The sequence below is a fragment of the Rhinoraja longicauda genome, chromosome 2, assembly GCF_053455715.1.
Source record: "Rhinoraja longicauda isolate Sanriku21f chromosome 2, sRhiLon1.1, whole genome shotgun sequence".
NCBI lineage: Eukaryota > Metazoa > Chordata > Chondrichthyes > Rajiformes > Arhynchobatidae > Rhinoraja > Rhinoraja longicauda.
This window is the reverse complement of record NC_135954.1, coordinates 12,888,818-12,910,582: the sequence shown is the minus strand read 5'-3', so window position 1 is coordinate 12,910,582 and position 21,765 is coordinate 12,888,818. Positions and strand designations below refer to the sequence as shown.

At 45.4% G+C, this 21,765-nt stretch overlaps 1 protein-coding gene across 5 annotated transcripts in view; it reads left to right on the top strand.

Annotated features, from left to right (window-relative positions):
* The window catches only part of elmo1 (engulfment and cell motility 1 (ced-12 homolog, C. elegans)), a 308,339-nt gene extending 287,821 nt beyond the window's left edge, over positions 1 to 20,518 (top strand). For all 5 annotated transcript variants that reach the window (XM_078415056.1, XM_078415031.1, XM_078415048.1 and 2 more), the window contains 2 exons: positions 9,265 to 9,342; positions 19,837 to 20,518. In XM_078415056.1, the coding sequence (XP_078271182.1) occupies positions 9,265 to 9,342; positions 19,837 to 20,037 (279 nt within the window). In that variant the 3' untranslated portion in view covers positions 20,038 to 20,518. The remainder of the gene's footprint in view (positions 1 to 9,264; positions 9,343 to 19,836) is intronic.
* Positions 20,519 to 21,765: the final 1,247 nt, after the last annotated feature.

The window sequence follows — 21,765 nt, the reverse complement described above, 5'->3', positions numbered from 1 at the left end:
CCCCTCTGTACCGGGTGCCCAAATATCAGATGCGTGGGGCTAAAATGTAGCCAAAACTTGAGGAGCAGCCTCTTCAGGCAGTCGAACGGGCTGCAACCTCTCACACTCCATGTAGACGTGGAACACGGTCTCTTCCTTGCTGCAGAAGTGACAGGCGGCTGGCAAGTCCGTGAATCGGCTCAAATCACAACTTTGAACTTGAAGGATACAAGATAGCGCCGGAGATATAACAACTCTTGTGTACTGGCATAGTGTGATCTACTATTCCTACACTGTTCCACTTAAGTATGATTGTGCCTACGCATAGAACGTTTTTTACTGAACTAAATGCAGGAAAGGAATTTCATTGCACCTCGGTACGCGTGACAATAGTGCACCTTTGAACCATTGAAAGGGAGCAGAAGTCCTGAAACCAAACGACAGTGTATTTGAGAGATGAACAATATAAAAAAACCAGAAGAAAACGAGGTGCAGGAATCGGCCACACGGCCCCTCGGCCCTGTACGTCCTTCATTGTGATGAGAAGGCTGTGGAGGCCAAGTCAATGGATATTTTTAAGGCTGAGATAGAAAGATTCTTGATTGATACAGGTGTCAGGGGTTATGGGGAGAAGGCAGGACTATGAGGTTAAGAGGGAAAGATAGATATTTAGCTACTTTCTCTTTAAATGCCCCAATGATCTTGCCTTCACACCTTAACGATATGGCAAATTCCGGGCATTAAATGGCTGCAGGGGTGGGTTGAGTCATTTGGTTCGTGTGAAACCCTGGACTGATTACAGTCACCACTCTTACAGATATTGTTTTCTTGGTAATGTGCCACTGGCTTTTGTTTCTGCCAAAGGTGAGTGGGTGGTAGAAGCTGTGTTATCACGATGCTCCAGGCATTATGAACATGTAGCAGGCTTGAGGAACTGGTTTTTTTTAAACTTTGTTTGTTTGTATTAGGCAAAACGCCAGGCAGAATCAGAAATGTTGAGAGAACATGTTTCATAGAAACATAGAAAATAGGTGCAGGAGTAGGCCATTCGGCCCTTCGAGCCTGCACCGCCATTCAATATGATCATGGCTGATCATCCAACTCAGTATCCCGTACCTGCCTTCTCTCCATACTCCCTGATCCCTTTAGCCACAAGGGCCACATCTAACTCCCTCTTAAATATAGCCAATGAACTGGCCTCAACTACCTTCTGTGGTAGAGAATTCCACAGATTCACCACTCTCTGTGTGGAAAAAAACGTTCTCATCTCGGTCCTAAAAGACTTCCCCCTTATCCTTAAACTGTGACCCCTTGTTCTGGACTTCCCCAACATCGGGAACAATCTTCCTGCATCTAGCTTGTCCAACCCCTTAAGAATTTTGTAAGTTTCTATAAGATCCCCCCTCAATCTTCTAAATTCCAGCGAGTACAAGCCGAGTCTATCCAGTCTTTCTTCATATGAAAGTCCAGCCATCCCAGGAATCAATCTGGTGAATCTTCTCTGTACTCCCTCTATGGCAAGAATGTCTTTCCTCAGATTAGGAGACCAAAACTGTACGCAATACTCCAGGTGTGGTCTCACCAATGCCCTGTACAACTGCAGCAGAACCTCCCTGTTCCTATACTCAAATCCCCTCGCTATGAATGCCAACATACCATTCGCTTTCTTCACTGCCTGCTGCACCTGCATGCCTACTTTCAATGACTGGTGTACCACGACACCCAGGTCTCGCTGCATCTCTCCTTCTCCTAATCGGCCACCATTCAGATAATAGTCTGCTTTCCTGTTCTTGCCACCAAAGTGGATAACCTCACATTTATCCACATTATACTGCATCTGCCATGCATTTGCCCACTCACTCATTGTACACTGGTGAGGCCGGAGGTGGGGGGTTAGTGAGGTGATTGGTCAGTGAAACCAAATGTGGGACAGAGTACAATCTATTGAGTTCTGGCAAACTTTGAGATAGACATAGGAAAATAGAAAATAGGTGCAGGAGTAGGCCATTTGGCCCTTCAAGCCAGCACCGCCATTCAATATGATCATGGCTGATCATCCAAAATCAATACCCCGATCCTGCTTTCTCCCCATATCCCTTGATTCTGTTAGCTCTAAGAGCTATATCTAACGCTCTCTTGAAAATATCCAGTGAATTGGCCTCCACTGCCTTCTGTGGCAGAGAATTCCACAGATTCACAACTCTGGGTGAAAAAGTTTTTCCTCGTCTCAGTCCTAAATGGCCAACCCCTTATTCTCAAACTGCAAAGCTCAAAGCATGAAGTCTGGAGTCAGGAGAGTGTTAGCTCAATAATCAACGTAAAGGTGACATTTTAATTTTTAGTTCTAGAGAGACAGTGCAGAAACAGGCCCTTCGACCCACCGAGTCTACGCCGACCAGCAATCCCCACACACTAATACTATCCTACACACTAGGGACAATTTACAATTTTTACCAAAGCCAAATTAACTTGCGAACCTGTTTGTCTTTGGAGTGTGGAAGGAAACCGGAGCACCCGGGGAAAACCCACGCGGTCACGGGGAGAACGTACAAATTCCGTACAGACAGCACCTGTAGTCAGGATTGAACCCGGGCTTCTGGTGCTCTGAGGCAGCAACTCTACCGCTGTGCCACCATGCCACCCCACAGTTTAAGAGTAAGGGGTAGGCCATTTAGAACGGAGATGAGGAAAAACTTTTTCAGTCAGAGAATTGTAAATCTGTGTAATTCTCTGCCACAGAAGGCAGTGGAGGCCAATTCTCTGAATGCATTCAAGAGAGAGCTGGATAGAGCTCTTAAGGATAGCGGAGTCAGGGGGTTTGGGGAGAAGGCAGGAACGGGGTACTGATTGAGAATGATCAGCCATGATCACATTGAATGGCGGTGCGTACAGGCTCGAAGGGCCGAATGGCCTCCTCCTGAACCTATTGTCTATTGTCTATAGTTCCATGTCATCCCACATTGGCTTCTCCTCCCGACACTCTAGGCAATTTACAGGGGCCATCTATCCTACAAACCCACACGTCGTTGGGATGTAGGAGGAAACCGGCGCACCCGGAGAAAACCCAGGCAGTCACAGGGAGAATGTACAAATTCCATACAGGCAGCACCTGAGGTTAGGATCGAACCCAGATCTCTGGTGCTGTGAGGCAGCAGCTCTACGAGTAAATATCCCAGTGTGGTTGTGTTTAGTGTTAACGATATCTCAGTGTTGTCGACAGGGTGTTGCTAAGCATTTGCTGAGACCTTGGATATCACAAATGCAGCAGTGGTGCAGTAGTCTTACGGCACCAGAGACCCGAGTTCAATCCTGACTATGGGTGCTGTCTGTACAGAGTTTGTACGTTCTCCCCATGTCCGCGAGGCTTTTCCTTGCGTGCTCCGGTTTCCTCCCACACTCCAAAGACGTACGGGCTTGTAGGTTAATTTGGCTTCGGTAAAAATTGTAAATTGTCCACAATGAGTGTAGGATAGTGCTAGTGTAACGGGGATCGCTGGTCGGTGCGGACTCAGTGGGCCAAAGGGCCTGTTTCCACACTGTATCTCCAAACTAAACTAATCTAGGCTTGTATACACTGGAATTTAGAAGGATGAGAGGAGATCTTATTGAAACGTATAAGATTATTAAGGGGTTGGACACGTTAGAGGCAGGAAACATGTTCCCAATGTTAGGGGAGTCCAGAACAAGGGGCCACAGTTTAAGAATAAGGGGTAGGCCATTTAGAACTGCTCAGTTTTCAGAACTGTTAGAACTTTTTCAGTCAGAGAGTTGTGAATCTGTGGAATTCTCTGCCTCAAAAGGCAGTGGAGGCCAATTCTCTGAATGCATTCAAGAGAGAGCTGGATAGAGCTCTTAAGGATAGCGGAGTCAGGGGGTATGGGGAGAAGGCAGGAACGGGGTACTGATTGAGAATGATCAGCCATGATCACATTGAATGGCAGTGCTGGCTCGAAGGGCCGAAGGGCCGAATGGCCTCCTCCTGCACCTATTGTCTATTGTCTAATCTAATGTCTGCCTCTGTAAAAATAATAGTTTCTCTCCAAGCCCGAGAAAACACATATAAAAAGTGGAATCGAAGGGGAATAAATGGATTGATTAATAATTTATTGTCACGTATACTTGGTACAGTGAGATTCTTTGTTTGCATACCGTAGGCGCCGACAGTTACAAAAATATTCAATATCGTCCCTCTTCCTTCTCCCACTGCACTGTTACCAGTATATTTTCAAAATTGGAACCTAATGAAATTGACAACTATAGAAGCTTGAGTAGGTGAACCGAGGACCAGAGGACATTGGTTTAAGGTGAAGGGGAAAAGATTTAATAGGAATCCGAGGGGGGAACCTTTTCACACAAAGGGTGGTGGGTGTATGGAACAAGCTGCCAGAGGAGGTAGTTGAGGCTGGGACCATCCCATTTGAGAAACAGTTAGACAGGTACACGGATAGGACAGGTTTGGAGGGATATCGACCAGTGGGACTAGTGTTGGCCGGGGTGGGCAAGTTGGGCCGAAGGACCTGTTTCCACGCTGCATCGCTCTCTGTGACACTTATTAGAACGAGAGAGTAAATACTCATGACATCAACTCAAGAAAGAATCAGTAATTTGACATGGACTTCAACATTTCAGCACATTATTCTAATCATGAAAATTGTTGGAAGTATAAAACCCTGTTGATTGACATGTAACTGAGATTTAACAGCTTACGAAAATGAGGTCGTAATTGCTACTGAATGATGTCTCCAGTCATAGGAGTCTAATTTTGGAATTGTGGATTGGCATTTCGTCTCCTCGCCCACCCCGAATCCCCCAAGAAAAGTGTAATTTAATATTAATATAATCCCATTCATAAGACCGGGTCTTGATTCTGTTTTTGGCAATATGATTAAAAATGATATATATATATGATGGGTGCTTCACAATTCCTAGCATGCTGTCTTTTTGAATTCTATGACCTGATTTGACTGGCGGCTCAGCCTCCTTGTCAATCAACGCCTGCCACGTTTTTGTGTGTAGTTTTCTTCACGGTCAGGGTGAGGCCTCATTCCTTCAATCCCGATGACAGGTTATTGTGGGGTTAAAATACGGCGAATGATTCTTGCACTTATCCTTGCGGATATGTGGAGGTCATAAGTAATGGGAGTAGAATTAGGCTATTCGGCCCATCCAGTCTCCTCTGCCATTCAATCATGGCAGATCTATCTCTCCCTCCTAACCCCATTCTCCTGCCTTCTCGCCATAACCTCTAACACCTGTACTAACCAAGAAGCCAGATCTAGGCCAACAACACTTTTCACGTCCTCCCAAATAATCTGCTGGCATGCGGTGATAATAGACAATAGACAATAGGTGCAGGAGGAGGCCATTCGGCCCTTCGAGCCAGCATCGCCATTCAATGTGATCATGGCTGATCATTCTCAATCTGTACCCCGTTCCTGCCTTCTCCCCATACCCCCTGACTCCGCTATCCTTAAGAGCTCTATCTAGCTCTCTCTTGAATGCATTCAGAGAATTGGCCTCCACTGCCTTCTGAGGAAGAGAATTCCACAGCTTCACAACTCTCTGACTGAAAAAGTTTTTCCTCATCTCAGTTCTAAATGGCCTACCCCTTATTCTTAAACTGTGGCCCCTTGTTCTGGACTCCCCCAACATTGGGAACATGTTTCCTGCCTCTAACGTGTCCAACCCCTTAATAATCTTATACGTTTCGATAAGATGCCATCAAGCTGGCTGAGCCGTCGACAGCGTTGACGAATTCTCACGGACAGAAGTGGAAAGCTCAGATTTTGGTAACAAAGATGGCGGCACAGCGAGTAAAGTTGCTGCCTCTCAGCAAGGCCGAGACCCGGGGTTTCGATCCTGACCTCAGGTGCTGTCCGTGTGGAGCTTGCATGTTTTCCCTTTGACTGTGGGTGTTTATTCCGTGTCCACCAGTTTCCTGGCATATCCAAAGACGTGTGGATTTGTAGATTAATTGGGCACAGTAAAAGCTGCCCCCAGTGCGTAGGGAGTGGATGAGATAGTGGGATAACATAGAACTACTGTGAACTTCCTTCTCTCCAGAGATCTCCCATTCCTTCTCTGCAGAGATGCTGACTGTCCCGCTGAGTTACTCCAGCAGTTTTTAATCTATCTTCGGTTTAAACCAGCATCTGCAGCTCCTTCGTACATACTACTGTGAACAGATGATCGATGGTCGGCATGGACTCAATGGGCAGACGAGCCGGTTTCCATGCTATATCTCTAAACTCTAAACAAAAACAAAGTTTTTAAACATCATCAGTGGGTGAAGCACAGATTGGAGCTGGCATATTAAGTGTGTGCTCACCTTCCTGGGTAGCTTCTAGGCCATCAGACATCCCAGTTGCCTTGTTGGTCATCTTCAACAAGCAAAGAACGTTTGCTTGTTCCCAATTTTACTTAAATACTTAACCTGAGAGTACAGGCACTTTAGTTTTTAATTTTAGTTATTTTAGTTTTAGAGATACAGCGTGGAAACAGACCCTTCGGCCCACCTGGTCTGCGCCGACCAGCGATCCCCGCACATTAACACTATCCTACACCCACTCGGGACAATTTTTACATTTACCAAGCCAATTAACCTACAAAACCTGCACATCTTTGGAGTGTGGGAGGAAACCGAAAATCTCGGAGAAAACCCACGCAGGTCACTGGGAGAACGTGCAAACTCCGTACAGACAGCATCCGTAGTCAGGATCGAACCCGGGTCTCCGGCGCTGCATTCGCTGTCAGGCAGCAACTCTACCGCTGCGCCATCTTGACCACTCTCCAACTTATGTAAGGGTTATGCTCTGTGAACTCTTACATAAGTCAGATTTTACGTAAGTCGGGATCACCATCACCATCCCCATCCCCTGCCCGAAATAACTCACTGAGAGCATTAACTGTCTTAGCTGCGTCCACTTTCTGCGGCGCACGGCCTTCTGGGTAAGCACTGCCGCCATTGCCGGCTTGATTCTGATGTAAACTCGAGTGCTTGCGGAAGTTGCAAATGACCTTGATTGCACTCTTTGGTCGGGGGCAGCACGGTGGCACAGCGGTAGAGTTACCGCCTTACAGCTTCAGAGACCCGGGTTCGATACTAACTAGGGATGCAGTCATTACAGACTTTGTACATTCTCCCCATGACAGGTTTATAGGTTAATTAGCTTGGACTAATTGTAAACTGTCCCCAGTGTGTGTAGGATAATATTAGTGTGCTGGGATTGCTGGTTGGCGCAGACTCGATGGGCCAAAGGGCCAGTTTCCGCACTGTATCTCTAAACTAAACTAAACTATAGGGACTGAGTATAGAATTGTTTATGTAAGAGTGAGTTTACGTAAGGCACCCACGTACATCGAGGAGTGTCTGTCCAAGCCTTTAGTAAGGCTGGCATTTGATTCCCTTCCTGATAGCCCTCTAAGTCTGCTCACTTCTTCCCCGATACTGTTTCAGCTTTTCTTTCATTGAAACACTCATCCATATCTTGGTCACCTCCTAATCCGAACCGCAGACTGTCATTAATGTTAGCCTTTCACCTTGCCTCCTGAGGTGATATCCAGTTTACTCATGACCAGCCCATTTTGCTCATCACCCCTGTATCCACTGGTCTATATGTGTCACAGTCCATTATTTACAGTTCTCGTCCTTGATCTTGAATATCTCCATGTCCTACCCCTCCCTATTTTAATAACTATAACTACCACTGCACCCTTCCAAGACTATTTATCCCCACCTTCTCTGATATCTCGTTCACGTTTGATTTTAATCGATGGTGATAATTAACCTCCAGGCTCTGTAATTCTGTCTAAACCCCTCTGCCTCTATTGCCTCCCACACCACCCTGGCCACTCTCATTTCTCTCCTGCCATCGGGAAGAAGATGTAGGAGCCTGAAAACTGTCACGTCCAGGAACAGCTTCTTCCCGACAGCCATCAGGCTATTAAACACTACAACCTCCAAATAAGCTCTGAACTGCACACACTTGGGGTAATTGGTTTTGTCTCTTTGCACTATTATTGGGTTTTTTTAAATATGTATGCATATGTGCGTGTATATATCAGCCAAAACATTATGACCAATGACAGGTGAAGTGAATAACATTGATTATCTTGTTACAATGGCACCTGTCAAGGGGCGGGATATATTAGGCAGCGAGTGAACAGTCAGTTCTTGAAGTTGATGTGTTGGATGCAGGAGTAAAGACCTGAGCGACTTTGACAAGGGCCAAATTGTTATGGCCAGACGACTGGGTCAGAGTATCTCTGAAACGTCAAGGCTTGTGGGGTGCTCCCGGTCAGCAGTGGTGAGTACCTACCGACAGTGGTCCGAGGAGGGACAAACAGGGTGTTGAGCGCCCAAGGCTCATCGATGTGCGAGGGCAACGAAGGCTATCCCGTCTGGTCCGAACCAACAGAAGGTCTACTGTGGCACGTCACAGAAAATTTTAATGGTGGTCACGGGGGGAATGTGTCACAATACACAGTGCATCGCACCCTGCTGTGTATGGGGCTGCACATGGAGGACCAACAGCATATTAGGCAGGTGGTCATAATCTTTTGGCCCTCATCAGGTCACAATGTTTTGGCTGAATGGTGCATATAAACATACATATATGTGTGTATATATATACACACACACACAATAACTTTTTTCCCGTTTATTATATTGTTTGCAGAGTACTGTGTGTCCATATTCTGTTGTGCTGCTGCAAGTACGAATTCCCTGGTTCTGTCTGGGACTTATGACATTAAAACACTCCAAGACTCTCCTTAAAGCTGTGTTCTTGACCAGTCCCTTTGTTTTCATCTCCTTCACGGAAATTGGCTTCAGATTGCAGTAGTTAAGGCTCTAATGAACCATCGTGCAGCATGTTCCTACTTTGGAGACCCTTTTTAAACGCGGTTATTATTGATGAAGGTGATCCTCAAAACGAAGTGTGTGAGGTGTGCATGTTTTGGATGTGACCTGTCATAGAAACATAGGTGCAGGAGTAGGCCATTCGGCCCTTCGAGCCAGCACCGCCATTCAATCTATGACCATGGCTGATTTTTCCCCATATCCCTTGATTCCTTTAGCGCTAAGAGCTAAATCTAACTCTCTCTTGAAAACATCGAGTAAATTGGCCTCCACTGCCTTCTGTGGCAGAGAATTCCACAGATTCACAACTCTCTGGGTGAAATTTTTTTTTCCCTCATCTCAGTCCAAAATGGCCTCCCCCTTATTCTTAGCATAGCAGGATGCCTCTTCTGTTTGACTGATTCATGTGGCTCTGTTCTCCACAGGAGGTGTTGGAACTTGCCTTCTCTATCCTATATGACCCGGATGACTCACTGAATTTCATCGCCCCTGACAAGCATGAGGTAAGTGCGATTCCACCCCTCCATTAATTTTATTTTTAAACCGCCTTCTTGACAATTTTGTTTCTTGACATGGGAACCGGCAATTATCCGTTAGTATCTTGATCAGCGGCTCATCGTGAAAAAGCCGCAAGTATTTGTGGACGAGGAACCCAATGTGTCTTCCCACAGGTGAAATGAAGTAATAGCTGGTGTGTTTGGTATTTTCCCTTCTTCTTATTATTTATAAATGCAGAAACAAGACAAGTTCCACTTTAATTGCTTCATACCCTCAGAGTCGTGCACAACAGGTCCTACTCTTCTCTACTGTAGGGTTGGAAAACAATGAAATAATGAACAGATAAAATGAAAGTTAAAATTAGAAAGTGCTGGAGCTCTTGTGTATAACAGTGTCTCAAGCAAATATAATTCGACATGGCAAATGGCAGGTAAATAGTAAAATGCTATCCAGCATTTTCATTGCTTGGCTTTTTGTTAAAATGACAGTGCTGGTCTAGATGATAAATTATGATATTAATATCTCTGTCACTGCTTCGTGTTATCCTTTTCTCAGAGATATCAAAGGTGGCAAGGGGGGGTGGGGTAGATTTCTAGAAACATAGAAAATAGGTGCAGGAGGAGGCCGTTCGGCCCATCGAGCCAGCACTGCCATTCATTGTGAACATGGCTGATCATCCACAATCAATAACCCGTGCCTGCCTTCTCCCCATATCCCTTGATTCCACTAGCCCCTAGAGCTCTATCTAACTCTCATTTAAATCCATCCAGTGAATTGGCCTCCACTGCCCTCTGTGGCAGAGAATTCCACAAATTCACAACTCTCTGGGTGAAAAAGTTCCTTCTCACCTTATTTCTAAATGAGGAAAGTTTAAAAAGTCTCCTTTTATTGTTCCAATTAAAGTCTAGCATAGCCAGCCCTCTTGTGTGTCTCCTCTCTTGTCAACCTTTGTCAGTGCACCATCTTGCCTGTGGGGTAGATCACAGTTTGACGTATGTTGCAACTGCTTGATTTTTAGATTTAGAGATACAGCGCGGAAACAGGCTCTTCGGCCCACCGAGTCCGCGCCGCCCAGCGATCCCCGCACATTAACACTGTCCTACACACACTAGGGACAATTTTTACATTTACCCAGTCAATTAACCTACAAACCTGTACGTCTTTGGAGTGTGGGAGGAAACCGAAGATCTCGGAGAAAACCCACGCAGGTCACGGGGAGAACGTACAAACTCCGTACAGACGGCGCCCATAGTCAGGATCGAACCTGAGTATCCGGCGCTGCATTCGCTGTAAGGCAGCAACTCTACCGCTGCGCCACCGAGCCGCCCTTGGAAGGCACTCAGCCTGCTGCGATTCAAGCTGTGGATTCTGGTCCTCGGGAGCTTGCCTCCGGGTTAGACCCCTCTCGGCAAAGTTCATCTAATCACCAGGGCAAGCTGTGGTCATTCTTTGGTGGTGCCTTTGTCTGAGCTACTGAGTTTAGTTTAGTTTAGTTTAGAGATACAGCGTGGAAACAGGCCCTTCGGCCCACCGAGTCCGCGCCAACCAGAGATACCCGCACACTAACACTATCCTACACACACTAGGGGCAATTTACAATGTACCAAAGCTCATTTTAACCTGCAAACCTGTACGTCTTTGGAATGTGGGAGGAAACCGGAGCTCCCGGAGAAAACTCACGCAGGTCACGGGGTGAACGTACAAACTCCGTACGGACAGCGCCCGTGGTCAGGATCAAACCCGGGTCTCTGGGGCTGTGAGGCAGCAACTCTACCGCTGTGCTTGCAGCAGTGCTTGCCCAGCAAGTAAATCAGGGTGACTAATTACTCAGCCGTCCTGTCCTTGTATAGGAATGCAATGAACAATGTTGTAGTTAAAGGAACATCTGAAATGTGGTGCGGTGAGTTCTGCTGTCCTTTTCACAATGTCTCCCGATATTTACCTTTGTGATAAAACGTGGTCTTTGGTAAGGAGAAATGATGACATCATCAAGATGCTGAGGTCTCCAGTGTGTTACGGGCAAGCTGCCTCTGTGGATTCCACCTCGCACCCAGAATGTGTCAGTAATCTCACCGAGTCCCATGCCAAGTGCTAATTCGTTTCCATCGCACTGTCAGCATCCCAGTGCCCGTAAAGATGTAAATTGGCAATCGCTATTTAAAGGAGAGTGTTTTTAATAACACAAACGGGGAAAATGCGATTGGGGGTGTTGAGCATCAAATTATGTTGAATTTGGAGAACCATACTGACATTTGGCCGATAGATTTCACTTCCGGAATGCAGATGAGTTGAAATTGGTTCAAATAGAAAGCGAGCCATACACTGACAAGGAAGTTGCCAAGACTTGGGGGCCTGAGCAACAGGGAGAGTTTGGGCAGGCTAGGAAATTATTCCTTATAGTGCAGGAGGCTGAGGGGTGATCTTATAGAGGTCATGAGAGGAATGGAAACATAGAAAATAGGTGCAGGAGGAGGCCATTTGGTCCTTCGAGCCAGCACCGCCATTCATTGTGATCATGGCTGATCATCCACAATCAGTAACCCCATGCCCCTTAATTCCACTAGCCCCTAGAGCTATATCTAACTCTCTTTTAAATTCATCCAGTGAATTGGCCTCCACTGCCTTCTGTGGCAGAGAATTCCATAAATTCACAACTCTCTGGGTGAAAATGTTTCTTCTCACTTCAGTTTTAAATAGCCTCCCCTTTATTCTTAGACTGTGGCCCCTGGTTCTGGATTCCCCCAACATTGGGAACATTTTTCCTGCATCTAGTTTGTCCAATCCTTTTATAATTTTATACGTCTCTATAAGATCCACTCTCATCCTTCTAAACTCCAGTGAATACAAGCCCTGTCTTTCCAATCTTCCCTCATGTGACAGTCCCGCCATCCCAGGGATCAATCTCATGAACCTACGCTGCATTGCCTCAATAGCAAGGACGTCCTTCGTCAAATTAGAAGACCAAAACTGCACACAATACTCCAGATGTACTCTCACCAGTACAACTACAGAAGGACCTATTTGCTCCGAAACTCAAATCCTCTCGTTATGAAGGCCAACGTGCCATTAACTTTCCTCACTGCCTGCTGTACCTGCACGCCTTCTTTCATTGACTGGTGTACAAGGACATCCAGGTTTCTTTGCACTCCCCTTTACATAATTTGACACCGTGGAGATAATACCCGCCTCCTTGTTTTTTGCCACCAAAGTGGATTACCTCACATTTATCTACATTTATCTACATTATACTGCATCTGCCATGCATCTGCCCACTCACTCAACCTGTCCAAGTCACCCTGCAACCTCCTAACATCCTCTTCGCAGTTCACACTGCCACCCAGCTTTGTGTCATCTGCAAACTTGCTAGTGTCACTTCTAATTCCATCATCCAAATCATTAATATATATTGTAAATAGCTGCAGCCCCAGCAGCGAGCCTTGCGGCACTCCACTCGCCACTGCCTGCCATTCTGAAAGGGACCCATTTATTCCTACTCTTTACTTCCTGTCTGCCAACCAATTCTCTATCCATGTCAATACCCTACCCCCAATACCATGTGCTCAAATTTTGCTCACCAACCTCCCGTGTGGGACCTTATCAAAGGCTTTCTGAAAGTCTAGATGCACTACATCCACTGGCTCTCCTTCATCCATTTTACTTGTCGCATCCTAAAAAAATTCCAGAAGATTAGTCAAGCAGGATTTCTCCTTCATAAATCCATGCTGACTTAGACCAATCCTTTTAGTTCTTTCCAAATGTGCCATTATTACCTCTTTAATAATTGACTACAGCATCTTCCCCACCACCGATGTCAGGCTAACTGGTCTCTCATTCCCCATTTTCTCTCTCGCTCCTTTCTTGAAAAGTGGGATAACATTAGCTACCCTCCAATCCACAGGAACTGATCCTGAATCTATTGAACATTGGAAAATGATCACCAATGCGTCCACGATTTCTAGAGCCACCTCCTTGAGTTCCCTGGGATGCAGTCCATCGGGCCCTGGGGATTTATCAACCTTCAGTCCCATCGGTCTACCCAATACTATTTCTTGCCTAATGCACATTTCTTTCAGTTCCTCTGTCTCCCAAGATCCTCTGTCCTCTATTACATCTGTGAGATTGTGTCTTCCTTAGTGAAGACAGATCCAAAGTACCTGTTCAACTCTTCTGCCATTTCCTTGTTACTCATAATAATTTCACCCGTCTCTGCCTTCAAGGAACCCACATTTGTCCTTACTAATCTTTTTCTCTTAACATACCTAAAGCAGCTTTCACTGTCCTTATTTTATATTCTTGGCCAGCTTCCCCTCGTACTTCATCTTTTCAGCCGATATTGCCCTCTTTGTTACCTTCTGTTGTCCTTTGAAAGTTTCCCAATCCTCTGGCTTCCCGCTACTCTTTGCTATGTTATACATCTTTTCTTTTAGTTTTATTCCATCCCTAACTTCCCTTGTCAGCCACGGTTGCCTCTTACTCCCCTTAGAATCTTGCTTCCTCTTTCGAATGAAATGAACCTGCATCTTCTGCATTATGCCCAGAAATTCCTGCCATTGCTGTTCCACCGTCATTTGTGCTAAGATCCTTTTCCAGTCTACCTTGGCCAACTTCTCTCTCATGCCTTCATAGTCCCCTTTGTTCAACTGCAACACTGACACTTCTGATTTAACTTTCTCCCTCTCAAATTGCAGATTAAAACTAATCATATTATGATCAATAGATGGGTGGAATACACAGTTTTTTACCCAGGATAGGAGAATCAAGAAATAGATGACATAGGTTTAAGGTGAGAGGGGAAAGATTGACCAGGAACACAAGACGCAGCGTTTTCACACAGTGGGTCGTGAGTATTTGGAACGAGCTGCCAGAGGCAGTAGTTGAGGCAGGTACTATAACAACATTTAAAAGACATTTGGATGGGTACATGAATACGAAGGGTTTAGAGGGATATGGGCCAAATACAGGCAGGTGTGTCTGAGATCCATTAAATGGATCTGCATTGTAAGCAAATATCAGATTGTCCATTTTGTAATAAAAACAAAAGAATCACCAACCGGGTCAAATTTGTATTGGTAGTCAGATTTCAATCACGGTAAAATGTTGCCTGATGGTTGGAAACTAGGTTCGATGAAAGTTGTGGAAGGTTGAAGATATTGGGGGGAAAAGCAGAAAAAAAATCTATATAATGACGTTATTGACAGATTTGGAGTTTAAAGACAACAGAGAGAGTCGTGAATAAGAGAGTACAAAACATTCTAAGAAATAAAACAAAAATAATAATTGTGGAGTAAAAGGAACAATGGCATGACATTGCAAGGGAACATAAATCTTTTCACACACATCAATAAAGTCTTGATGGGAATGAGCCATTCAGGAACAAAAAGAGAATGCCAAGGCCGAAATATCAGTTTATTATTTCATGCAACTTAGAAAAGTACAGCTTACGTTCAGGCCCTTCAGCCCACAAATGTTAGTACCTAACGTCATTTCAAGACAAACTAATCTCATCTGCCGGCACGTGATCTATATCCCTCTATTCCCTGTATATCCTGATTCAGCATTTCGAACGTCCAGGAACTAAAGAGATGACAGAGAATGGTGGACACGGCCCAGACCATCACACACACTGACTTCCCACCATTGCTGGGATCCATTGGAGGTGCTGCCTCAAAGAGGCAACCAATATCATCAAAGATCCACACCACCCTAGTCACACTCTCATTGCACTTCTACCATCGGGAGGAAAGGATATTCCTTATTGAGGGCGCGTAGCGTAGGTTTACTAGGTTAATTCCCGGAATGGCGGGACTGTCATATGTTGAAAGACTGGAGCGACTAGGCTTGTATACACTGGAATTTAGAAGGATGAGAGGAGATCTTATTGAAACGTATAAGATTATTAAGGGGTTGGACACGTTAGAGGCAGGAAACATGTTCCCAATGTTGGGGGAGTCCAGAACAAGGGGCCACAGTTTAAGAATAAGGGGTAGGCCATTTAGAACTGAGATGAGGAAAAAAAAATTCAGTCAGAGAGTTGTGCATCTGTGGAATTCTCTGCCTCAGAAGGCAGTGGAGGCCAATTCTCTGAATGCATTCAAGAGAGAGCTAGATAGAGCTCTTAAGGATAGCGGAGTCAGGGGGTATGGGGAGAAGGCAGGAACGGGGTACTGATTGAGAATGATCAGCCATGATCACATTGAATGGCGGTGCTGGCTCGAAGGGCTGAATGGCCTCCTCCTGCACCTATTGTCTATTGAAAGTATCGGCGTCTGAAAAACGTGACTCGGGTACACAGGTTCAAGAAAGTCGCGTGGGTTTTCTCCGAGATCTTCGGTTTCCTCCCACACTCCAAAGACGTACAGGTTTGTAGGTTAATTGGCTTGATATAAATGTAAACTGTCCCTAGTGTGTATTGGGTAGTGTTAATGTGTGGGGATTGTTGGTCGGTGCGGACTTGGTGGGCTGAAGGGCCTGTTTCTGCACTGTATCTCTAAACTAAACTAAATAGCTCCTTCCTAACAACCATCAGGGTCTTGAGCTCTACACAACACTAACCTCAACTATGAAAGATGAGCCGTCTTGGGTTCCACTGAGGATTTCAGGGATTTATTGAACTAGTATTGTGGTTATTCATTTATTGATTTAAAAAATATATATTATATACTAGACCAAGTGGACCCGTTGGGCCCAAATCTCTCCTGCATTGGTGCAGCACCCTCTCCTCCCCCCCCCCTTCCCCTCCCCTCTCCCTCCCCCCTTCTCCCCCTCCCCCCTTTCCCCCCCTCCCCTCCCTATCTCCCCCTTCCCCTCCCCCCCCCCCCACTCCATCCCCCTCAACCCCCCCTTATCTTCCCTCCTCTCCTTACGTCTAATATCATTTGGATATTTACCAGGAAGATAAAACAGATGGCATGAGATTGGATAATGAGTTGAGTTATTAAAAAAATAGATTTAAATAGTAAGAGACTATAGATTACATAAGACTATCAAGCTCAAAATGGATAAATATCCTAAGTTTGGATAGTTTAAAGTGATGCATTTTAAAAGAGTCTAACAAAGGGAGAGCTGAGTTACGAGATGAATATAATAATCTGCTGGAGAATGATTTGATGTCAGACACTAACGGATTGCTAATATAGTATCTACGTTTAAGAAGATGGAATTAGAGGAAAATATCAACAACCCACCCTGTCGGTGTAATATTGATATGAAAAATATTGGAATTGCTACCAAAGGAGAAAATGGAAGAATAACAAATAAAGAATGATCAATATTTTTCAATTGTTGCTTGCTTATATTTTTATTGAACTTTGTGCAGGGTGACAGTGTTGACAATGTAGTGAATGTAATTCATCTGGATTGTTAGAAGGTACCAATAAGGTACCACCTAATGGACAATGCAGAATCAAGAGACGTTTGGAGAGGGGATAGCTAATGGGCTTTAAGACCGAAAGCAACAAGACCTTAAGGGACAATTCTTCACAGTTGTCGGAGGTGGATAGAGCGGCTACACAAAGATCGGTGTCTGGTCCACAGGCTGTTCTCAATTCACATTAACAGTTTAGATTTCGGAAGCATGAATGTAATTTCTAAATATGCAGATAAAGCCATATTGTGGAGACAGTACAGAGAAGGACCTCAACAAATAATATGAATGCATGAATAAACTTACGGAATGAACAAATTGCCAACAATGCAAAACCAAAGAACTGCAGATGCTGGTTAATACACAAAAGGACACAAAGTGCTGGAGTCAGGCAGCATCGCTGGATAAGTGATGTTTCGGGTCGGCATGATCAGCAATGGCAAATGTGAGGCAGAACATTTTGGAAGAATGAAGAGGTCATTTTATTACTTGGCAGGTACAAGTCTAGGTGGAGAAAAGGCAACAAGGAACACTGGGGTACAAGTACACCAATCATCTCCGAAGAAGGGTCTCGACCCGAAACGTCACCCATCCATTCTCTCCCGAGATGCTGCCTGGCCCGCCGAGTTACTCCAGCATTTTGTGTCTACCTTCGACGTAAAGTTGTGCAGCATTTCTGTAGAACATGGATAGGTGGCGTCTCGGGTCGGCCCCTTCTTCGGACGTCTGAAGAAAGGTCCCGACCCTAAACGTCACCTATCCACATTCTCCAGAGATACTGCCTGACCCGCTGAGTTACTCCAGCACTTTGTGTCCTTTTTTGTAAGTTCTGTAAGTATTTTTCTGCAGTTCCTTGTATCTACATGAAAAGTTGTGCCAAAGGTGAACAGGACCATAAAGAAAGCAAACTAAACACTAGGATTTATTTCTGGAGGGACAATAGACAGTAGACAATAGGTGCAGGAGGAGGCGATTCGGCCCTTCGAGCCAGCACTGCCATTCAATGTGACCATGCCTGATCATTCTCAATCAGTACCCCGTTCCTGCCCTCTCCCCATTCCCGCTGACTCCGCTATCCTTAAGAGCTCTATCTAGCTCTCTCTTGAATGCATTCAGAGAATTGGCCTCCACTGCCTTCTGAGGCAGAGAATTCCACAGATTCACAGCTCTCTGACTGAAAAAGTTTTTCCTCATCTCAGTTCTAAATGGCCTTCCCCCTTATTCTTAAACTGCGGTCCCTGGTTCTGGACTCCCCCAACATTGGGAACATGTTTCCTGCCTCTAACGTGTCCAACCCCTTAATAATCTTATACGTTTTGATAAGATCTTAATAATCTTATACGTTTCGATAAGATAGGTTTGCAAGGTAGAGAAGTTATATTGAAGATATATCTTGGCTAGACCACACTGGGAGTACTGTGTGCGGCATTGATTGCCATAGGATTCCACAGGGGTGGAATGTAACTAGAAGCCCTAGATGTACGATAGTCAGCCATAATCGGGAATGCAGAAGAAGCCTCTTTACCCAAACAACGACGAGAACATGGAACTATTTCCTGCAGGGAGAGGTAGAAGTGGATAAACAGAGAAAAAAGGAACTGAGGATGAGTGATTCACAAAAAAAAACTAAAAAAGTGCTGGGGGAACTTAGCAAGCCAGGCAGCATCTCCGGTGATGGCATGTTTGCAAGAGGGAGGGTGGGAGGAAGTGTAGTCCAGATAACTGGGAGTTTGTGGGTTTACAGTAAGGTAGACCAAGTGGACCCATTGGGCCCAAACCTCTCCTGCATTGGTGCAGCACCCTCTCCCCCCCTAATCCCCCATTCCCCTCCCCTTCCCCTCTCCCCCTTCCCCATCTCCTCTCCCCCCTTCCCCATTCCCCCCTCCCTCCCTAGGAGATAGATTTAAACTTTAAAATGTGAAATATATTAATGAATACCAATTTTAATGAAACGTCTTTCATTAGCACCAAAGGGACGTCGGTGAGTAAGGTGGGCCTAAAATTGTCGCGCTATCGTGTACCGTTTTGGCTGTAGTTCAGGAACAAACAAACAAACAAACAAACAAGAGTTTTAGTATATAGATGTGAGTCATTAGTCTGTCCCCTGAGATAGAGCCAGAGAGATCAAGAAAGGGGAGAGAGGTGTCAGAGATAGTTCCTAGTGAATTTAGCTTATCATCATGCGTACCAGGGTACAGTGAAAAGCTTTTGTTGCGTGCTAACCAGTCAATTGAGGGTAGGGTGGACATTTAGTTTAATTTTAGTTTAGAGATACAGCGCGGAAACAGGCCCTTCGGCCCACCAGGTCCGCGCCGACCAGCGATCCCCACACATTAACACTATCCTACTCCCACTAGGGATAATTTTTACACTTACTAAGCCAATTAACCTACAAACCTATATGTCTTTGGAGTGTGGGAGGAAACCGAAGGTCTCGGAGAAAACCCACCCAGGTCAGGGGGAGAACGCACAAACTCTGTACAGACACCACCCGTAGTTGGGATCGAACCCGGGTCTCCGGCGCTGCATTCGCTGTAAGGCAGCAGCTCTACCGCCACGCCAATACCACCCTAAATTAGTACATTTACATTTCAATGGAGTCTGGAAAAGCACACGAGCGAGAAGGGAACAGAGAGTTTAGCTGACAGACCAGACTGACACAAACAGATGGAGTAACTGAACGGGTCAGGCAGCATCTCAGGAGAAAAGGGTTGAGACCCTTCTTCAGATCAGAGGAAGCTTGCACGGTGTATAACAGGCAAATGAATCATCCTACCACAACCAGAGAGCAGTGCTGAACTACTAACTATCTCATTGGTGAGCCAAGGACTATCCTTGATCGGACTCTGCTGGCTTTACCTTGTACTAAACATCATTCCCTTATAATGCCACCGTAAATGGCTCGATTGTCATCATGATTTGTCTTTTTCTGCTGACTGGCTAGCAGGCAACAAAAGATTTTTTCACCGTACATCAGTACACGTGACAATAAACTAAACTGACTGCCGGCGTGGGCACACCCTGTTCTTGTGGCCGTTTATCCCGCGCACGTTTGACCGGTGTTCTCATTACCGCCCGTCCTTTTATCTCTCTCTCTCTCTCTCTCTCTCTCTCTCTCTCTCTCTCTCTCTCCCAGTACTGCGTGTGGACCGATGGGCTGAACGCTTTGCTCGGGAAGGAGATGACGAGCGACCTGACCAAGAATGACCTCGACACGCTCCTCAGCATGGAGATGAAGCTACGCCTCCTGGACCTGGAAAATATCCAAATTCCAGAGGCCCCTCCGCCCATCCCCAAGGAACCGAGCAACTACGACTTTGTTTACGACTGTAACTAAACACGGGGCCTCGGTCGTCAGTATAAACTGGAATTAGCATCACCTGGAAATGCCTCTTTTTTTGTTATTGCCTCTTGCTACCTATCTACCTTCCTGCTGCACTCCGGCCGCTACTAATGTTCAGCTCGACCAAGTTGTTACCTAATGAGTCTCTGCGTCATTAGAGGCAATGATTTTGTCACGATATTAGTCTCCACTGAGAGGGGGATCCAACTCTTGGATGTGTCCTTCCTGCTTGTCATGGCCTTAGTTTCTGGCAGCATCCTGAGATTGCCCTTTGCACTCTGTTGCCGGGGAGACAAGGAAGGGGGTGGAATTGAGGACACGGGGAGGAGAGATGGATCATCATTTTGTGTAAGAAGGAACTGCAGACGCTGGTTTAAACCGAAGATAGGCGCAAGAAGCTGGAGTAACTCGGCGGGACAGGCGGCATCTCTGGAGAGAAGGAATGGGTGACGTTTCGGGTCGAGACGTCAGTCTGAAGAAGGGTCTCGACCCGAAACGTCACCCATTCCTTCTCTCCAGAGATGCTGCCTGCCCCGCTGTGTTACTCCAGCTTTTTGCGTCTTATCTTTGGATCATTATTTTTCTTGATCTACACATCAAAAGCATATAAATGATCAGTGTTTTGCGATTCAAGACACCCGAAATCAATCCAGGTCTGTTAATATGTCAAAGTCTCCCTCTCGGAATAGACCAGCCAGCTGAACACTTTGTTCAGTAGAGAAAGCTTACATTGTGATGCCAGGAACATTGTAGCTCATGAATATGGATCACACTTAAAAAGAAAAAAATTAATTCCCTATTAAACTAAAACATATGGTTATGGCTTTGATTCTCTGTCGAGTAAGGCACCTTTATTGCATGAGTGTTTTTTTTTGTGAAACATACCAAACTGCCAGTATTATGTCAAATGTTGTATTATTTCAGTGTAAAAGAATTTACAAGAAAGCATTTTTTATATATGTTATATATATGAAAATGTTTTACCAGTTTTGCCTTGTTACATATATATTTTATGGGAAATGCACATCTGGGTATTGTAATCTTCCTTTGCCACTTTGTAATAGCTGAATAAATGTCCCTGGAATCTTGCAGTTTACAATAAAAGAAACAGATTTATTACCAAGGAGCTGTTGGTTTTATTGAGACTCTGTGCGTGTGTGTCTGTGTGTGTGTGTGTGCGTGTGTGTATGTGTATGTGTGTGGGCATGTGTATGTGCGTGCGTGTATGTCTGTGTGTATGTGTGTGTGTGTCATGTCGGCAACACAGAGATGAATGCCCTGTTTCCTGTGCAGAGATGTGTAGATCGCTCATCACATCACAACCTTCTGTCGTACTGTTCATTTACAATACCTTTCCTTAAGGGTTTAAGAAGTGACGTGGTAAACCATCATCAAAAAAGTCATTGGCGGTTTTGGGAGGACAGATCTCAGGGTCCAAAGCTATCGGGTAGAGAGAGGCAGGGATTGTGGGGAGTTTAGGAATGCCAGCAGCATAATCAAGGACTATTGCTATTGAGGGCTTGCAGCGTAGGTTTACTAGGTTAATTCCCGGAATGGCGGGACTGTCATATGTTGAAAGACTGGAGCGACTAGGCTTGTACACACTGGAATTTAGAAGGATGAGAGGAGATCTTATCGAAACGTATAAGATTATTAAGGGGTTTGACACGTTAGAGGCAGGAAACATGTTCCCAATGTTGGGGGAGTCCAGAACAAGGGGCC